We start from the raw sequence: 17991 nt of genomic DNA on the forward strand, positions 1-17991 counted from the left end.
ACACACTAGATTTTTTTGACCAAGAAATGACTATTTTTTTCTATAGCTCCATGGTTCTGATTTAATTCTATTATTCGAGCTTCATTATTTTAGCCTAATCATCGGCCGCCTCGAAGATGTACCGTGTATTGACTCGCAAATATTATTTAGGAAAACTAATGTAAAATCATCTAAAATAAAGATGCCTTGCCTTAAATAGTGATTAAACCTTATGGCATGTGTTTAATGTCACTGAAATAAAAATATTACCTAATGTATAATACTATATATAACTTAGGAAAAAAACTAAAACTTTTTTTAACCTGAAATAAATAAATAAAAGCGTTGCCCTTAATAATTCAAAATCAGCAGTTTTATTTGAAAAAATTTCATTCTAAAAATGAATGAAATGCTGATAAGAAAAAGAAATTAATTACTATTTTTAATAATGCAATTATATAACTTTTGACTGTCATCATAAATGCTTATTTAATGACCATGATCAGAAATGTTTTTCGATTCTTAAATTGATTGTCATTAAATAAATATAATTGGTGAAAACAAGCTTTTTTCAATACAGAAAATTCTTACGCATACATATTATATTATTATTACACAAAAAGATAACATTTAATGGGTTGTCTTTTATCTCATTTATAGATGCATACATATTGTTTCTAATATAATTATTTTAATTTAAAAAAGTATTTATTTTAAGTTGAAATTTTCAAAAACAGAAAATTCGGAAATTGAATTTTTACAATTAATAATAATTTTTTTCGAATCCCATTTTGCGCAAACGTTTCTATTTTTAAAACCATGATTTCGCCAAGTCCATGTTTTCTTCATATACTTCATTTAAAACATTGGACGATAATAAAATACTACTGGAAGCATCACCAATTATGCATATGTCAAACCATTTCGTACACATACATCCTATTTGAATTAGACATCCATAAATATTAAAGCCAAAAGTCTCAATTAATGGAATTATTCTTACTTTAGTCCCACCAAGGAAGCAGCCAATACCGTTCTCCCTCATCGAAGGCGAAGAAAAAAAAATATTAACAACAACAACGGGATTTCCCTTTAACAAATCAATTTATTTTGTTTGCCAGCAACTCCCAAAACAGCCTTTAAATTTAAAATGTACACTCTCCATTAATTATTAAAAATGGATTTCCCCTGGAAAAATTATTGTACAAAATGGGCTTTTCTTAAGCGTGTTATTCGATGGGCCATAAAATTATTTTTACTAATGGTTTTAAAAGGTGATAAAGCCTTAAAATAATAATTGTGAAGAAAAGGAGGCGGCAATTATGTTTTTATGCGCCTTGAATAATTGGATGAGTCGACTTCCTTCGCTTGGAGCTGTTCGAAGCTGAACTATGCACGCGCTAAGATAATTTTTAAGAGAGGCCTTTCACTCATGATGCTCGTTTAGAAGCATGTTCTTGTGTCGAATAATCTTTTTTATGCAGCACGTGGAATAATTTGATGATTTTATTGGGTTAGTTTATAATGTAGAGTTCTATGTAAAATAATATTTGAACACGTTGTAAAACAACATTCTTTCATATATTGTGATATAAAATAAATTAGAATTTGTTATATTGTGTAGTACATAAACTAAGTCTCAATAAGCCCGTCGTGATATGAAGTAAATCATATAGCTTCTTTCAGATTAAAAGATAGTAAAAAGAAAATACGCTTTTACTGAAGTAACACTCTCCATGTGGGTTTGATGTTCTTTAAATATATGTAAAGATCAAGGATATTACTGGAACAAATCCTAGGTATAGAATTAATAGTTCAGTAGTTTGATGGTGAAGTTGTTTATTTTTATTGTATTTAAAGGCGCATGATTCAAATATGGATATAACGCACCAGACATAGCTAGCTAAGAAGTTGGGTTAAAAAAACACAAAATTCAAAAAGAATTAGATATCATTTATACTCATGAACAAAATGCAACTGAATACATATTTTAACCCTTTCTAGGGCCGTGGGAAATATGCTTCCCACCAAATTTATCAATCTTTGTATGAAATTATGTAGGTTGGCGTAAGTTCTGACAAATTTTTTTAGTAAGTCAGAAACTTAGATGCTTCAGTTCTTTATCTCAGACAAAATAATGTGTCTTGATTTGTTACTTAATTATAAATTAATCAAATTAAATTTATTTAATAAGCTAAATGAATCCCTTTTCTTATTCTAATTTCAAGCCTAAAAATATTTTGACATAATATGACTTGAAAAAAATGGCCCTTTTAAGGGTTAACAAGCAAAACAAACGCGAGTGGACTCTCCCCCCCCCCCGAAAGTTTATCGCATACTCTAAAATAAAAGTCTTATCTCCCTCTCCCCGCATAAAATTATGAAAATTGGGCGCGAATGCCTTGCATTGCATTAGCAATCAATTGTAATAAAATAAAGATCTTTGGCTTGAATCTACCATTTTTACTGAATCTCTCATGAGAATATGTATTTTGGACGCCATTTTTCTTATCATTTGAAACAAAAATGTGAATTTTAACTGCAGTTATAATCACAAGATCACATACAAAAATTCATTTATTTAAGCCATTTATTGTATTTATGAGTTATTCCGTTTATGAGGCATATACAGACCGACAGTCAGTGAACCCTTTGACAGATTTCTTTTCTTAATAAAAATCTACATTTTAGATGCAAAAACTCTGCTCGAACTTTTATCTGCCTAGATCTTCAGACTTTGTTGTTATCCAGTTCACTTGTATCCAAAAAGCCAGAGAGACAGAATTCCTCTGAATAGATAATATTCAGAGGAATTCTAATAGATCTCATTTAAAATTTGACAAAAATCTACAAAAATGGTCTAATACCCATAGATCGAATTTCACCCATCTCTCTCAAAATGTATTAGACAGACAGACATAATGCTGAGTTTTTCGGAAGTCAGAAATGTGGAGATTCGTTGAAAGCTCAGTTTTGAATTTTTTGAATAATTATAATACTTTTTTTATATTTAGTAAAAAAAAATTTTTTTTTAAAAAGGTCATAGAAACTATTACCAGAAAAATTGAGACATATAAAATGAAGGGAATGAATGGTCTGTAGAAATTCAAAAATATATTGATGAAAGAATTCTCAGACCATGTCCTGTCCATGTTTGGTCAACTGATTAAAATTGCCCTGACACTGAATTTGGCATGTTGACCACTATAGTTTAATCCGGAAAATTAGTTTTCAGGCTCGAGATATCACGGGTTTTAAACTTGAAACCCTCAATAATCAATCGTGTATGGGTTCAGTTCAGTCCAGTTCAATTCAGCTAACGTTCCGTTTAATTGTGAACCGTGTCAGATGACGAGGAAGGCGCCTGATCTGGTATTCCCTGTCTCCAAGTTTCCACGCCTCACCAGCGGGAAGACGATCGGTCCTGATGGATTTAACGTGCACTAGACCCTCTTACATGACAGTTTTTCGATGGAATCGGGTTACAAACCTGAAACCTTTTGGTTCCGTTGCTGAAACATTACCACTAGGCCTCCGCAACCTTCAATCGGATATGGAGACTACTTGCATTTTAAATTTATTGTCGAAGGGGGGGGGGGTATCTTTAGATGTATCGATATAACATTTAAAAAAATTCAGTGCTGATGTACGTTTTCTATTTATTTATTATTTGTTTCATCTTATTTTAAAATCTTTAGATTCTCGGAATCGTCATTAACGAAACTGTGTCAAGCCCATTTCTTTCTGGCGAATATTGACCCATTGTCTATGCCAGTACTACAAGCTTTGTCAGCTTCAGTATCTTTAACCTGATTTGATATTTTTATGGATAATTAAGTTTGTTTGTGAAATTTAAATACATTCTAACAATTTAGATAAATTCCTTATTAACTTCATGAATTATAAAATATGCTTTTTAAGAATTAATCCAATATATCCGATTCAACTGCTGTCTCTTTACTTTCTCCTGATGTAAAATGAGCAATCTCAAATAAAAATAAATAAAATTATAAATTATTTAAAATGAAATGAAGACGAATTTTTAAATTGGAGAGATACGTTACCCAAAGAAGAATTTTAAAAAGAATACATAGTAGAAGGAAGTATTTAATTCGAAATCAAAATAATAAATATTTGTGTATAGGTTCGACAAAAATCGATACGAATCTAACTTCTAAATAAATTTGTTTATCTGTTTTCGAAAGATAAATTTGTTTACATCTTACCTTCCCTTCCTATAGAGACTTCGTTAATTATTTTATTAGACACGTGACAATTAACTACAATTCTCTTTGAGCTGCATGTCTCAGTTACTAGTGGAATTTAAAGTATTTAATTCTGGAATGGAATTCAAAGTATTCAAGAGTATAAATCCCATTTAAACTTGTATAAATATCTGTATAGCAACACTTGGTAACGATATTGCCTCTAAATGTTTTAATTAAAATTTCTTTTTTTTTTAAATTTGAATAATTAATTTATCGCAAAGGATTTTATTCATAGAATACTATCGCATTTTCGTTCAAAAAAAATAATTTATTAAATTTTAACATTTATGAAGAGTTAAGAATTAAAATTAAAAATTATTCCTCTTAATTATTACTATACATACCTTACTGAAGTCATTAAATAAAATTATACGAATGAATATTTTATGTCTTATCTGTCTCATATCGCATATATTATTCCAAAAAATTAACAGCGATAGAAACATCTGTTATTTTTTTTCCTTTGTAGAATATCAACTTTTTATATTGCTTGTTAGGTTTAAAGGCAATACAAATCAGTAGTAATTATATAAAAGTTGAAAGCATGATCTTCTTAAATATCTGATCATGACTCTCATTTGGATCATTTAAAGGAACCAATGAAAGTTGTATCAATATTCGTAATAAAAAATAGTTTAGCCCTTCGCGCTCGAAAAAGTAATTCGATGCAAAATTATTCAAATTATACAAGGGATTGTGTATGTGCCGAAAAATAAAAATGCATAATTCTTTCTTCTTAACATTCTGTAGACGCTTTTAACAATCAAAATTGAAAAGTAAATAAATAAAGCGTCAAAGCGATGTACCTTCCTGATGGTTAATGAGAGGCACCATCCGAGTGCTGAGGGTTAAAATATGTTCTTGAATTAAAATATATCACTGAAACTGACTAAATAATTCTATTAATTTTTTTTATTCACTTTTATTACACCTCAATTTTTATAATTATTTTCATACTTTAAAGTCGAGAAGAATTATCGATGAAAAATGAAGGTATATTATTTCTTTTTCAAAAAAAATCGCAAATGGAAACTTTTTTGTGAAAAAAAAACATTGTATTTGATACAGCCCTCAAACTCTTCAAGCTATTTAAATTTGAGGATTTATGTTGAAAAATTAATTAAAAGGAAAATAATTAATTTAGGCAATTTTTATGGATAATTGAACGTTCCTATTTTACTTGAATGTTTTAACTTTTCTTAAATTTGGGAGATATTTCATTGATTATTCTCAAATCAAATTCAAGAGTTAAAATTACCAAATAAAATGTTTATTCTTAGTATTTGATATGGAAGTCTATTGTGAACTTCGGAGTGACAATTTTGTTAATTTTTGCTGTGATAGTCTGTCGTTAGTTTGGATGTTATGTTTTAAAATAGATCAACACTGATTCGATTTTCTTTAAGGTTAACGACACTTTAAAATTCTAATATGTGTTGAACAACCCTTGAAGTACATTTTATGACATTAATCGCAAAGAATATTACAAAAAAGGTGGCCCAACATAATTTCAAAAACATCTCGATTATTAAGACGAAGAATGAAGGAAACATTTAACAGAATAATAGACGGATGACAATTTTTTTGGTTCACACCTTAATGTGTTTTATATAATTTTTATTATCATGTGAGAGCATGATGTTGGTTTGGTTAGGCGGTTTTGAAGCCCGAAATCGCTTAGGCAATGAATATTGAAGCTCGAAATGCGTAGGCAATGAATAAAGTATAATTTTCATCATCATCTCTTAATCGCATATATATTTTTTACCAGCTTTTACCAGTATTTTTTTTTATTGAACATTTATAAAAACCCCGTGAACCACAAAGTATCACACGGGGCTTACAGAAGTAAGTATATAACACATAACAAAAAGAAAAGAAGAAAATTTAACAGTTATGAAGGATTACAGATGTCAACAATAAATTTAGAGAAATTTTGAAAAACACTTCTAGTGGAAATAAGTTGGTGAAACTCTGTAGGCCAATTTATATTCATATGCTTGAGAGCCAGTCTTAGGATCTGTCTTTCTTTGACAAACTTGGAACTAGGGATTGCAATACCGGTATACTGGGATACCGAATACCGGTATTTTGAGCCATTTTACAATTTCGTAATACCGGTATTCACAAGTTTAAATACCGGTTTTTCGGTATTTACTAGAAATATTTTAAATTGTCTCCACAGGGATCGCCAACATAGCAAGATAGTATACGTTTTTGTTTTTATGTCTCCCCAACTGGCGAAATTAATTAGCTAATTAATGGCTTAATTAATTGCTTAAATCTAAATTAGCGAAACATGGATTATCCCTGAAAGAAGATATTGTATCTATAACGACTCATGGAGCAACAGTTATGAAAAAATTTGGAAAGTTGATTGGTGCAAATCAGCAATTGTGCTTTGCTCATGGATTTCAATTAGGAGTAAATACCAAATATACCAAAAAAATAAAGAATAGAAGAATCCAAATATTGTAGATATAGAAACTTCGGATTCCGACATTGAAGAGAGTAAGAGTGAGAGTGATATTGACAATGATGATAATGACAATGTAATTGTGGAAGAAGATATTGCTAATGAGGATGAAATATTAACCCATCAAGAATTGCTTCCTATAATTTATAAAGTTCGAAAAATTTTTAAGATATTTAAACTTTCCCCTACAAAAAATTTCATATTAAAAATATATATACTAACTGAAAATAAAACAGAATATATGTCAATAATATATTCTAAGACACGTTGGAACAGTTTACTCCTAATGATGGAACGGTTTTTGAAATTTAGAAATCCAATCCAAAAAGCAATAATCAACTTAAACCTGCAAATTAATTTTTTCAGACAGTGAATTCGTCTTAATATCCAGAACTATACCAGTTCTACTTCCAATAAAACTGACTATAGAGGCATTATGTCGGAGAGATTTTAATTTATTAACAGCTAATGCAACAATAAATTTCATGTTGCAATCATGAATGAACAGCACAAATCACTATCTGAAGAACGTAGACGTAGATGCCGAAAGAGCGTTTACGACAGCTGGTAATTTTTACACAAAATTACTTTTCAGCTTTAATGACAGTACAACTGATGCATTATGTTTTTTAAGATCATATTTCAAAAATTTGTATTAGTACCACAGACTGAATAGTGATATTTACAATTTTTTTTTGTGATTTAAATAAATAAGTTGTTTCTTTACTTTTTTGTGATTCTTTATATACTGTTATAATTTATAAGTTCCATATTATTTATTGTGATATTACACTCTTTTATAAAACTGGCAAATAAAACAAAGAAACACCTTGTTTTCTTTCTTTTTCTAAAATTTCTAATACCGGTATTAAAACCGGTATCCCGGTATTAAGATCTATAAAATACCGAATACCGGTATTGAAATTTTGGTCCGGTATTGCAATCCCTACTTGGAACATAGAAGGAGCACATGTTCAACATTTTCCTCCCCACCAATATTACAATCGCAGGAAGATGACGGAAACAAATTAAATTTGTACAAATAACTTTTAAAGTTACCATGACCAGTTAGAAATTGGGTTATTTTGTAATTAGTATAAAAATGATGGCATGATAGTCTCTTATTAATGGATGGAAAAAATTTCTTTGTTAAACTCCCTTTATTTGAAAGGAGATATTCTTGATTCCACGACTCCACCATTTTTTCTCTCGTAATCTTCTTGTAAAAGGATTTAGGAATATTAACGTCAATGTCGATTTTGCGCTTAGTGGCAGCTTTTGCAAGCCAATCGGCCCGCTCATTTCCATAAATGCCCGTGCGTCCACGAACAAATGCAAAAACTATTCAGATATTTTTATCTTTCAGGTTTTTAATTTGCTTTTGGATTTCAACGATTATGTTGTTAGACGAAGAAATACACTTATGATTATTACGTATGCTTCTTTGAAGCAGATGTGTTTTTAAAAGGTTGACCTGCTCTTACCAGTATTCCTTTATTATTACGTATGCTTCTTTGACAGCAGACGCAGTTTTTAAAAGGTTGACGTAGAACTATGACATTATAGCTGTTATTTCATCTCAAAATCGGTCGAGTTCCAAAACTTTGTTAGCTAGCTAGAAAAATTGAAAATGAAAGTTTAAAAAAATTATCATTATATATATAGAGAGAAAGGGGGGGGGATGGGATAGAGACTGATAGATAAGTCCCGTGATTGTTACAAATCGGTTTAAACTAATTAATGACTTGAATTAATTAAGACAAATAATGACTTAAATAATAATTTTCTCACATGATAACCTGAAATTTGCGATCGTAGATTTCTTTTTAATTTTACATTTATTTTTTCATTGCTCTTTGGTTCTTTGTATTATGTACACGTGTTATTAATTTTGCAATGAATGCAGTATGAAATTATATTTTTAAATGAAAAAAGAATAAATTCAAAAATTCTCGATAAGAAATTCCTTAAGGATAGTTAAAATCCATTTCTATACTATATTAAAATATAGTGCAAATATACCTCATTTAATCATATACTATACAAAATCATCCTACTCTAGAAATCCTATCCTATGATTCTACTATGGAAAATATATTAGAATTAATAATTTGTGACATTTTTTATTTCAATTATTCTTTTCATTAGTGGAAGTTTATTACTAGTGGTGCTAGACATTGTAATATAATTAAGCCAGGTTTCATAGTGGATTTCAAATTTTTAAAAACTATTGCAAAGAAAGATAAACTTTGATACTTTTTGTTAACCGGCTAATTCCTTTAAAACGTTTTTAACAAACACAGGCCTCTGATTCTTTCATTTTTAATTTCTATAAATTATTAATCAAACTTCATATTTTTAAAAAGTGAATTATTTTTCTACTTTTTGTCGAAAATTTCGTTCCCATATTTCTTTCGGTATTTGTTTTTATTATTTTAAATATATAATCTATTTTTTTTCTCCTTATTTTCGTTTATAGGTCGTCCTCTGAACAAAGAGACCAGTCCTCAGCGATCACCGCATCAGTCGGCAAGCCGCCATGATAACCACCTCGGAGGCAGGCCTACTCCACAAGAAGACCCAGACATCAGACCAAACAGTAAGTGATGTATTTACACTCGGAGATTTTCCATTAGAAGGAAAGGAAGAGAATAGAGAATTTCCCTTCCTCTCTAGGAAATGTTCCCTTTCTTAGAAAGGAAGGGAATATTTTTATGTACATTTGCAACTATTTACAGGCACAAGTCAGTTTAAGAATTTAAAAACTACTCCTTTCGAATTTCTTTTTATTAATTTGTTTAAATAAAGCACCGTATTGTTCCATATGGAAGCATTATTTTAGTTATATAAATTTAATTAAATCAGTATTGTCAAATTGAAATAATTTCAGTAATTTCATTTTATTCGGGAACAGAATATTGCTGATTCAATGTTATTAAAAATATCAAAAATCTATTTAAATCCTTATGGAATATTTATTTTTTATTTTAAGTTGTAGATAATCAAAAATCTAAAGAGCATTAATTTTTTTTCTTTTAGAAATAAGAATCGTAATTAGATTTAAAATAAATGTTAAATTCATATTTGCGATAAGATTTCATTGATAGTCTATAATTGAAATAATTTGTTTCCATTTATTTATTTAAATAAATTCAATAGAAATTACGGAATAATCATGGAAGACACTTCTAGCTTATTTCCTCATAATTTGCTTACTGATAAAAACTACGAGGTCCGTTTGAAAATGGTTCTATTTTGCTGCAAAATAAAATGTTAATCTAACTAAAGTAAACTAAATTATATATATAATATTAAAATTGACATATTTTGTTTTTATTAATTTAACTTTCACGTCTATGTATGTTTATTACACCCTTAATGTAATTTTGAGGGTAGGTTTTTATTATTTTATTTTTCAATGCCATATGGTTTGTAAAGGACGAGCATGATCTTTAGATTTTAAAAAAAGTATTAATGAAATCAATTTCCATATCAATTTGATTTTGTGATCGATTGTGAATATTTTTAAAAGTAAAAAAGACATGACTTCGCAACACGAAATAAATTAAAGAACATTCTTAGTTTCTGTAATATCACGAGAATTGACTCCATTAAGAAGTAAATTTACAATGTGTTAAAGCATTATATTCTGTAGCATGAGTATCAAATATATTTTAAAAACAATATCTCTTATCTTCGAGTGTCATTAAGGCGAGATCAACTCAAGCATGATGAGTGATCTTTCTTTTATTACAATATGACTTATGTTTTTTTTTCTTCGATCCATTATTAACCATATTCCTTACTTTTACTTACATTAAGAGATAACACAAACACTCACAAATCTTCCTAGTTATGTTAGTACCATTTTCGTACGTAACAAACGTTTTTCTCTGCAGTTATTCCAGACGCTCCGGATGCCTCCAGAGACTACCATCTCATCTACACGGCTGAAACTCTCGCCATTGCTGTGACCTCCAGTATCGTATCGTCCCTGGTGGTTGGGTTCATCAGCGGCTACATCTTCAGCCGCAGGTGTCGCAATGAGGAAATCGAGTCTCCCTACGATGAGGGGCCCTACCTGGAGCAGCAGCACAACGCTCGGATGGACCACAGAAACCTGGACACATTCCTGCCAGCCACTGTCAACAACAAGCCCATCAACTTAGTCCTCAACGTGCCACCCAAGAGCGGCAAGACGGCCAACAGCTCGGCGGACAATAAGCCTATCCAAAAAGTCAAAAAAATCTACTTATAGTCGAATGAGATGAAGACTTGTGATGGATAATAGACCCTCACGGCAAATATCTGTCGTCTGCGTATTGGTGTGTGTCGTTTTATTGAATCGCCAACCAGTTTCTGGAAGAAGAAGAAAGAGTTTGTTGCGTGGAATTTCACCGACAGCCTAGTTTCTTTTTCTTTCATCACATCAAGCAATTTTATTTTCTCTCTTACAACTGTAGATATTGGTGTTTATGTGAATTTAATAACTAACTATCGATCTGTGAATCCATTTTTTTGCTGAGGCTGTTTGCTACCGATGGTGGCCGAATACAACAAGCGCACCTTTGCAACTCAACTCCGTTTAGTATTATTTTCGATGAATAATGACATCGATCCAGATACGTGAACCTGCTTTTTATTGGACTCTTCTGAAGATCCCCCCCCCCTCCGTTTTTCAAGTTTCTTCCAAAGATTTTTTTTTCCATTGAGACTGATATCCATGAATGTGGTAATCAAAGCTGATGTTTCTGAATTGTGTGACTAGTATTTGCAGATGAACCGAAATTGACTTCTAATATGTTCTGCCACTAGTTGTTAAAACTTCTCAGTTTTAGCTTTAAAACAAACTTGTGCAACCAGGATTGAATAAACTGAAAAGTCCTCGCAGGAATTTTGTCAGCAACTTTTGCCACGTTCAGTTCGGAAAGCTTTGTAATTTTTGTGAATTTTTTGACTCTTGTTTACCGTCAGAAGTGACTTTAGCTTGCGACTGTCGTGCCACAGCATTGCAGACTGCTATAAAAGATTAATTCTATACAGTCATTGAAATATTATTTCTATGTAATTAACATCTATACTGATGATACATGACATCCATCACTCATTGGCAAACACATTGCCATCAACTATGCAGTAAGTCTTTTTGTACAAATGTGTGAAAACTGTGTGGGCGTGTGTTATCTGTTATTAGTTTCCAATCATCTGAAAAAATAAGGTGTAACTAAGAACAACACGGAACTAACTTTCCCAAAAAGTTGTCTATGACCGAACTTCTGAAATCAAATTCTGATGATGAGAATTTATAAAATTAATAATGAAAAGATGGCCAAGAAGTTCACTGGTTCTAAATCCAATCGTAAGAAATAGGAATGTATTCCCATTGCGATTCGTTCCATGTTGTTCCATTGTTATTTTGGCTTTTCTAGAAAAAAGTAAACTTTAAACTTTTCTGAACCGTGACTGTATGTAAGAAGTCACAAGGGGTGTTCTGTAAACTCCCATACATAAGATCTTTTCTCACTCGTTCAGCGCTTGCAATAAATTAATATCTGCTTTTTATACGAGAAACTATTACTATATAAATGTGACGCATATATACATATTATATATATACATTATATAAATATACTTATCGCTAGTTGAAAGTTCATTCTATGCATATATTTTAATTTTTTGAAGGTCTGAAATGAAAAATCTTATAACTATAGATCATATTTCAGTATATGGAAAAAATTTTAATTAAAATTTTCTACTCCCTTTTTTTATGAAATGATCTTAGAGTTTGATTTTATTATAAATAGAAATCTATGAGAAAGCTGTTAATCACAATACTATACAAATTTATTAAAAATGCTAGATAGATTTACTTACGTAATTTGGTTTTTCGTTAGAAGTTTATTAAGAATATGCATGAAATATTTTCTAATCTTAAATGCTAGACTTTGTTATTTCAGTTTACAATTCCTTAGAGAAAAAGAACGATTAAAAATTGAGCCATTTAAATCATAATTAAAATGAATTGTTACTTTGTGAAATTAATTTCTTATTTTACAAATTTTAACTAAAGTTAAGGTTGTTTGCTTTCTTTATTAAAAAACAAGTTTGAACTCTTTTTAATATGAACTTTGCCAGTTGTGAGTAAAAGATGTATTTTGTGTGTTTTTATTGCTTTATATATATATAGTAGCTTTAGTAAAATATTTTAAATAACAGACGCAAGACTTCGCAGTTGCACTTGTGTAATGTTTTCCTAACAATATTCTGACTATTGTATTGAATTAATTAGCAATTGCGAATTTAATAATTTAAAGACACCATTTAGAACTTGAATAACGAGTAGCTAGCTTTAAGAAGTTAAAATGAATTAAGAATACCAGCTTTTTGTGTCATTTGTGTTGCTAGTCCTGTTTATATTGGATAATCGTGAAACTGCGTTGGTTCATTTTCAAAATCCAACCAACTGCGAAACATCTGTGCGTCTACTGAATGAGACCTACTTGAATCTGTGATTAATTTTGTTAAACTGTAACCGATAGCGTTATGTTGCATGCTGTCTATAATATTCATGTGTGTCGAATTTATTTTATCATTTATTGTAATTGTTAAATTCAGCGTCTCTATTTGTATGGTACGTATTCTTATTTTTAAAGACGTTATTAATGTGATCATTTTTCTGTACATAAACTGGCACTTCATGTCATTTAAATTGATAAAAGCAGAATTTAGTGTTATGGTCAGTACATTCCTCACTTTTCTTTTATTTACTCACTTGTCCTGGAGAATTTTGTTGTAAATATGCAATTTTGTGACGGTCCCTAAAAAATTGAAGCAGTATAATTTACAAGCTATTACGATCAGTAATTATCTAGTCAATCATGGACAAGTTCGAAGGTTGAAGATTTAAAACATTTATGAAAGAATTTATCTTGTAAGAATTATCCATTTTGATAGATTGGATTTAAATTTCGATAATAACACTATTGATTTATGCCTTATTCCATTTATTATCTTTAAACAGTAAAGTATTTTATTAATCATTATTTATTATTATTATTAGTTATTTTCAACTATTTCTCATAATTATTTCTGTAACTATTAATCAATTCTCATAAGTGAAGTGCTAAAATTTAGATTTTTCATACACTTCACCATAAAATTCAAAACGAGTAAAAATTGTTTAGAGCTACTGCTGAGACAGAAAATGGAATTCAGACATTTAGAAATGATTCGTTCATTCAAAGTACATAGATTTGGCAAGAATTAATTACTAGTAAATTATGATCTGTTCAGCGTAAACAGAAAATAAATTGAAATAAGCAAATATTATTATATTCCATAAATCAGGAAGCAAACGATTTTGGATGAAACCTGAGATTATAATTCAATAATCGTAAATCGATGGCGCAAACGACTTTTTAAAGTAAAACTTGCAGAAAAAATTAAATAATCACAAAATGATGGAGCAAGCTATATCTTATAGCAATCTTTGTTGATAAATGAAATGTAATGGTATCAATTATTTTGTTGACTTAATTGGTATGCATAAAACTCGAAATGATTTTGCATTGGAAGATTTAGTATAATAATTATATTTATGAATTTAAATGTAAAAGAATCGACATTTATTGTTTGCTGATCGCTGAACAGATTATATGTGCATTTTTTTCGTATAAAGAAATTCTTTCTGTTTCTAGTTATACGAACATGTATACCCAGAATACGATTACAAATAATTTTTTGCGAAACTAGCCTATCGCTAGATAGATTTTGTGTTTTATGCTGTATATAGATTTGAAATCAAAGGCGGTTAACTTGTAGCAGCCGACGATAGTCGCACAAATTGAAGTGAAATATCAAATTAGTATAGGAAAAAACGTTGTGCATTTTAATAAACCTTGTCTATTAAATAAAAGATGTGCAGCGTACTTGAAAAGCTATGTGTGAACAGTATGAGTTTCAAATTTTTTCCCAGCATTTCTTTTGTATAAATTACAGAATTATTTGTGTAAAAGTAGGTTGTTGGATTTAGCCTGAAAACGCTTTTTCTTCAGACAATTTTAATTCTTATTTCTTCATTTTTTTTTAAAAAATCTAATCCATGGGATTTTTTTTTGTAATTCCAGTTTTCAATTTATTCTGTAATTTCAATTTCAAATCAAGTATTATATTCTAAATAATTGCAAAAGAAAAATTTATAAAGCCAATTTTTCTAACGAATAAACATTCCATTCCTAAACATATTTATATATTTTTTTTCATTCGGATTTATATCTCTAAAATATCGTAGTATTCCTTCAATTTTTATAATTATAATTTGCGGAAGCTTCATTTAAAAGTTGCACTTTAGATTTTTATTTATTTAAATCAAAAAAATGTAACATTTATAACCTTTAAAATATGGTATAACTCAATTATATTGTTTCAGAATTCGTATAACGCACAACAAAAAAAAAATGCTATAATTCAGAATTGATTTCTTTATTAATAAGTTTCTCTCGCAATGGGTCCTTTTTATCGTTTCCATAACATTTATGGATAAATTGTATGAAATTTTAGTTGAAAAGTTTTCATATTTTATGCAAGAAAAGAAAAAGAAGCAAGGTATGAAATTTTCATTCTAAGTTGCAAACGAAAATATTGCCGTAGAGTTTTAAAAGTGTATAAACAAATAAGAAATCTGTGTATCTAAAATGGAGTAAACAGCATTTTAATGTGTAATAATTCAAATAATCCGCTGTGAGGCATTAAATCAAAGTATAGTATTAAGCAACTGCAATTGAGATATTCCGAATAAACTTTTGTAAATAAACATACATATTCACAAAAATAAATTTACAGTGTTTAGCTTTTTTTATAAGCTTATTAACTGTGTCTCCATCGTATAATATGGAAAATCATTCTTTTTACATTTGATGGAAAGGAATGTGAATAGTAATTAAGGAATAGTGTAAAAGTGCCGAATTAAAATTGTTTGAACATTTTTCTTCAACTTGAAGTTTAAACGCATTTCCTCTTAATGTGTTAATTTATTTCGTAAATAATTGTTTGGTCCATTGACGAGGCTGTTAATTTTTCGAATTGTTTTAATTGAAAGTCCATGGATAACTTTTCAAGATGAAAACCTTAAAAGAATCGAATATAATAATCCTCTTAGAGTTGTATTTAAATTATCTAGAATTTTAAATTAAATAAATTACAGAAATATCCGACATAAATGGTGCAGTTTTATAAACATCTTTAAAAAGCATTCGATTCTGATTCAAAAGTCAGAATAATCGATACAGACAATCGTGTTTATTAATACTCATCTAGTTGCGCGGCACACCTTCAAGATCTCAAGTTGGAAGACAATTATAAAGTTAATAAAACATAGTTAAAAAAACGGATTTTGTGCAATGAAATTCGTAACCAAGCCAAAAATCAATTGTTTTTAGATAAAAAGAGATAAAAACATAAAAATTGATTCAATAAATTTTGATATGTTACAACAATTTTGAAAATGAACTTTTCTGTGGCATTGCTTTCTTGGAAGTACGATATTGTTCAGCTATTATAAAAACTCTATTGACGACTCAGAGTGACAGAACATTGCAAAATTGAGTTTAGTTGTATTAAGTCCCTTTTTTTAAAGCAACATTAGGGCTATTTTGGGACGGACCTCGTAATTTTGAACTATAGTCAGATGATGAGGACGACATCTCAGCTGGCACCTCCCCCTCTCCAAAATTCCACACCACACCAGCGGGAAGAGGTTTGGCCCCGACCAGACCCGTTTACACGATGGTTCTTTGGTGAACTCGGTCACGAACTTGAAAACCTCCGGTTCTGAAGCCGAGACCTTGCCACCAGGCCACCGTGGCCCCTATAATATTGCAAAGAGCCACTGAATCGCAAGCACATGACATAATTAGTATTATGGATCCTTTGTAAAATAAAAACAGTACAATGAAATTATGCAGATTTCGATTTAAGTTTTGAGTTTCATTGCACAGAATATCCATTACTTGTTTACTAAATTGTATTCAAATATTGAAAATACTATACTCAGATCTTTATTCAGGACAATTTATCTTTGCCTAACTATACAATTCGAATCTTTCTCCAAGATGGCATTTCTTGTTATATTCGATTGAAAGATTATTAAAAACTGGAAAATTACAAATTTCATCATGACTATTGAAAATAAATACTCGATTGAAAATTTTTTCGGCTTGATATTGTGAAGGTCTGTCCGGTAGAAAAAAGAAAATTTCAGTAATAAATTTTTCAAATCTCAATCGCAGTTGCCTTCGTGCATCCATCCATTCTTCAAGTTTTGTCAGGCCTAGTCGGTGTTAACAAAGGTAGTGAAGTGTAAGACTTAGTGTTGTTTTCAATTCAGACATGTGTAATCAAATTCTGAGTTTTGTCAATAGTGGTTTTTGACATACATTGATGGTAAGATAGCTTGTCCTATGATTATTTAAATAATGTCAACTGCTGGTAAAATATTACTTTGTCATCTGTGTTCTCATGCCTGTTGTAAATGTTTTCTCACAATAAAGTCAAAACAACTAGAAGCGTTTATGCGTGATTTTTTTGTAGTTGATTATTGATTTCTAAATTATTTCCACATTTTTATACATTTTTGGAGTTTACAGTGTACTACTACAAGTTATCTGTATTTGATGTTGCTATTTATAATTACTTATAAACGCGACAATTATTAGCAAGACATTTTTTTCAAAAATATTTTCAAAAAAAATCAAAAGGAAGAGGTTTAAGAAATTCTTGGAAAGAAGAATCAGGCATATTCAAATTTGTGATACAAACGAACTTAAGATTATTATTGTAAACTACATTGTGACGGCATATACAAACCTGCCTGACTCTATACGAAGATACATCATTCTGTGAAATAAGATCCTAAACTTATTTTAAAGGATGTTCAAATAACTCTAACCAGGCGATTTTAAAAGAGTCATTGATCAAAATAGTCCTTTCGTCACACAGAGAAATGCTGTTATATTAGTAGATAGCACATACAAGAACTGGACTACTTATGGATTCTAAAAGCAAGAACACAAAATCCAAAATCAGTAAGAAATATTAAAATTCCCTGTAAGAAAAATTTAAATAAAGATTCCTGATACCAGGAACTGCATGGATCGGATAAAATACGATCAGTCGAGCTCTCCATTGTTGGAAAGCCTAACAAAAAAAAATTTTCATTGTTTAAATATAAAACTGTTTATACATATATTTAAAAATACGCTGTGTCATATT

At 29.7% G+C, this 17991-nt stretch overlaps 1 protein-coding gene across 8 annotated transcripts in view; it reads left to right on the top strand.

Moving 5' to 3' along the window:
• The window catches only part of LOC129991030 (semaphorin-1A-like), a 631522-nt gene extending 614237 nt beyond the window's left edge, over nt 1-17285 (top strand). For all 8 annotated transcript variants that reach the window (XM_056098199.1, XM_056098198.1, XM_056098197.1 and 5 more), the window contains 2 exons: nt 9203-9322; nt 10623-17285. In XM_056098199.1, the coding sequence (XP_055954174.1) occupies nt 9203-9322; nt 10623-10981 (479 nt within the window). In that variant the 3' untranslated portion in view covers nt 10982-17285. The remainder of the gene's footprint in view (nt 1-9202; nt 9323-10622) is intronic.
• The last annotated feature ends 706 nt before the right edge of the window (nt 17286-17991 follow it).

Source organism: Argiope bruennichi, chromosome 2 (genome assembly GCF_947563725.1).
Source record: "Argiope bruennichi chromosome 2, qqArgBrue1.1, whole genome shotgun sequence".
Lineage (NCBI taxonomy): Eukaryota > Metazoa > Arthropoda > Arachnida > Araneae > Araneidae > Argiope > Argiope bruennichi.